This window comes from Anoplopoma fimbria, unplaced genomic scaffold, assembly GCF_027596085.1.
Source record: "Anoplopoma fimbria isolate UVic2021 breed Golden Eagle Sablefish unplaced genomic scaffold, Afim_UVic_2022 Un_contig_13060_pilon_pilon, whole genome shotgun sequence".
NCBI lineage: Eukaryota > Metazoa > Chordata > Actinopteri > Perciformes > Anoplopomatidae > Anoplopoma > Anoplopoma fimbria.
In genome coordinates, this window is record NW_026553496.1 from 1 (window position 1) to 3,223 (window position 3,223).

Sequence of the window (3,223 nt, forward strand, 5' to 3'; positions counted from 1 at the left end):
AATCTTTAAAGATCCTGTTGTTCTGTCGTGTAGCCACAGCTTCTGTAAAGACTGTGTTAAAAACTGTTGGAGAGAGAAACTGATACACGAGTGTCCACTTTGTAAGGAAAGACATTTATTAACTGATACACCTCGTAACTTGGCCTTAAAGAATCTGTGTGAGGCCTTTTTACTGGAGAGAGATAAGAGAGGTTCAGAGACTCTCTGCAGTCTGCACTCTGAGAAACTCAGACTCTTCTGTCTGGACCATCAGCAGCCGGTGTGTGTCGTCTGCAGAGATTCAAAGAGACACAACAACCACAGATTCAGACCCATCGATGAAGCTGCAGAGGATCTCAAAGAGGAGCTCCAGAAATCCCTGAAGCCCTTAAAGGAGAAACTGAAGCTCTTTGAACAAGTTAAAGGAAACTGTGATCAAACAGCAGAACACATTAAGGTCCAGGCCCAACGCACAGAGAGGCAGATTAAGGATCAGTTCAAGAGGCTTCACCAGTTTCTACAAGAGGAAGAGGAGGCCAGGATCTCTGCTCTGAGGGAGGAAGAGGACCAGAAGAGTCAGATGATGAAGAAGAAGATTGAGTCTCTGAGCAGAGAGATAGCAGCTCTTTCAGACACAGTCAGAGCCACAGAGGACGAGCTGAGAGCTGGAGACGTCTCATTCCTCAACAACTACAAGGCTGCAGTGGAAAGAGTCCAGCAGCGCCCCCTGCTGGAGGATCCACAGCTGCTCTCAGGAGCCCTGATAGACGAGGCCAAACACCTGGGCAACCTGGCCTTCAACATCTGGAACAAGATGAAGGACATGGTCTCCTACAGTCCTGTGATTCTGGATCCAAACACTGCTCATCCACAACTTATACTGTCTGAAGATATGACCAGTGTGAGATGTGGAGAGAAACAGAAGCTTCATGAAAACCCAGAGAGGTATGACTATCATCATTGTTCTGGGCTCTGAGGGTTTTAACTCAGGGACTCACAGCTGGGACTGTCAGGTTAGACATGATATATACTGGGCCATAGGTGTGATGAATGAGTCTGTTCAAAAGAAGGGATGGATACAGACAGGTTACTGGGAAATATGTCTCCATGATGGAAAGTACGTAGCAACCTCCCGACCTCTCCCAGATATAGATCTGTCAGTGAAGAAGAAGCTCCAGAGGGTCAGAGTTCATCTGGACTTTGACAAAGGAAAACTGTCGTTCTCTGATCCTCATACTAACACACACATACACACCTTCACACACAGATTCACTGAGAGACTGTTTCCATACATTGACACCACAAATGAACTCCCAATGAAGATATTACCAATGAAAGTCTCTGTAACTGTGGAACAACACACAGTCCCATCATTGACAGGCATTCAGCTGCCCATAATGCACTTTTTGGGGTTGAGTAAGAGAACTCAGAAATGCTATAATTTGGCATCTCAATGATCCTATAAAAACATTATTTACCCAAATTGAATATGATTTTTTTCCCCCCAGGTTTGAAACACTGGAATATTTGTATAGCGCAAACATCTGTGCAGGATATTTTTTTCAGTTATAGTCTCTTTTCATTTTTGGAATTTTATGTGTTGCTATTCCACAAATGTAATTACTAATTGTAAGCAGTATATGTGATATTAATCTTCATTGTAAACTGACTGTTTCTGCAGGTAGTACACAAGAAATCAAGATACTTTACAGTCTAATTAATCCTTTTTCTTTTGGAATTTTGTAGTCTGCATGTTGAGTTTTTTGAATACTTCTTTACTTTTCTTTTTTCTATTTCTGTTTGCACTATAACCATGGATGTACAGACAACTATGTTGATAATGAAAAACAAATACAAATGGTGATCATGAGACAATCTGAATACGAACACACACATACACACCTTCACACACAGATTCATTAAGTTTTTTTGTCTTTGATTTCTTCTCTGGTTTAACTGAGTTGTGACTCTTATAAGAAGTAAAATGTCAAATGTGTCAATCGGGTGGTGAAAGGGAAAAAAATAAGGACGACTATGGTGATGAGATACATGATTAGCATGAATGTAATTATATTTTTTTAAATAAATATCAAGTAATGTGCCATATATGTATAAGTGATTCAAACTGAATATGACTCATTTAAATAAATCTTTAAATATTTTTAAGCTTATTTGTTTGCAGTCTGAAATATTTCAACAGCTTTTAGATTGCCATAAAATTCTGCAGCGACATTAATGATGCCCAAAGGATTATTTTCCTAATTTGTTGATTCCTGAAGGAAGAATCCAATTACTCTGCCCTGGAAATAATTATTGGATGCTCTGCCATGAAAATGTACTTTTAATTTTGGTGGTCAAAAGTCAGATTTAACCAATATTTCAGTTCACAGGTAAATGACACAGTAAGTAATGATACATCCATCTGGTTCAGGTGAAATTGATGTTTAATGCTAATTGGCAAATGTTAGCATGCTAATATCCTAAATAGTGAACAGGGTAAACTACCTGTCGGTGCCTGATCCGTCCCACCGGATCGTTCAGTTTGCCAACCTGGTGCTACGGCCAGTCTCGACTTCTATCCAGTATATATCTGCATGATTTTGGATTACTGCAGAAAATAAGCTCTAAGGCAAACACAAATTTATGATACTTACACCTTTTGTTCAGCAAGATAAAAGGTTGTAAAGGTGGAGTAGGCGCTGTGATGACGTTTTGTAGTCTCATTTAGCCACTTGTTTGAAATCGCGTTTTGTTAAACACTTAATAATCAAAAGCTTCAAAATTCACAAGAGAGGCCTTTACTGCCTTTTTTATATATCTTAGAACATGTTTTGCATCGTCTCCTGTGTTCTCCGCCTGCCTCGCCAATCTGCCTCCCAGCAGACAGCCCAGAAATCTTTACCTGCCGGGCTCCAAAAGCCTGCATCACCTCTCCAAACTCTCAACACGCACACTTCTCAATTAAAGCTGCTTGTGAACTCTTGCAAACCGCTGTTAGAGTTCTGCTTTCTATCTGCAGCACTATCTGTGTTCCTCATTTCATTGTTGTGTGCTTAATATGAGGCGTGTTTCATGACTATGATGAACTTTTTACTGAGTAAGTTCTGCATAGATCAGCGGACCAAACTCAACTGAGAGAAGTCACAGAAAGTAGGATATACTGGGAACACAGGTAACACTGGGATTTCTTGAGCACTTACATACTGCTACTTTAGACTGCTGCTGATTCACACACACGCATACA

The 3,223-nt window shown here is 40.3% G+C and overlaps 1 protein-coding gene across 1 annotated transcript; it reads left to right on the forward strand.

The window, feature by feature from the left end:
• Nucleotides 1-7: 7 nt before the first annotated feature.
• LOC129116569 (nuclear factor 7, ovary-like) lies at nucleotides 8-1,436 on the forward strand (the record flags this gene model as incomplete). The annotated part of the gene is given in 2 exon segments (XM_054627419.1): nucleotides 8-930; nucleotides 932-1,436. Coding segments are annotated over 2 exon segments (1,428 nt in total), but the record flags the coding sequence as incomplete, so codon positions are not given.
• Nucleotides 1,437-3,223: the final 1,787 nt, after the last annotated feature.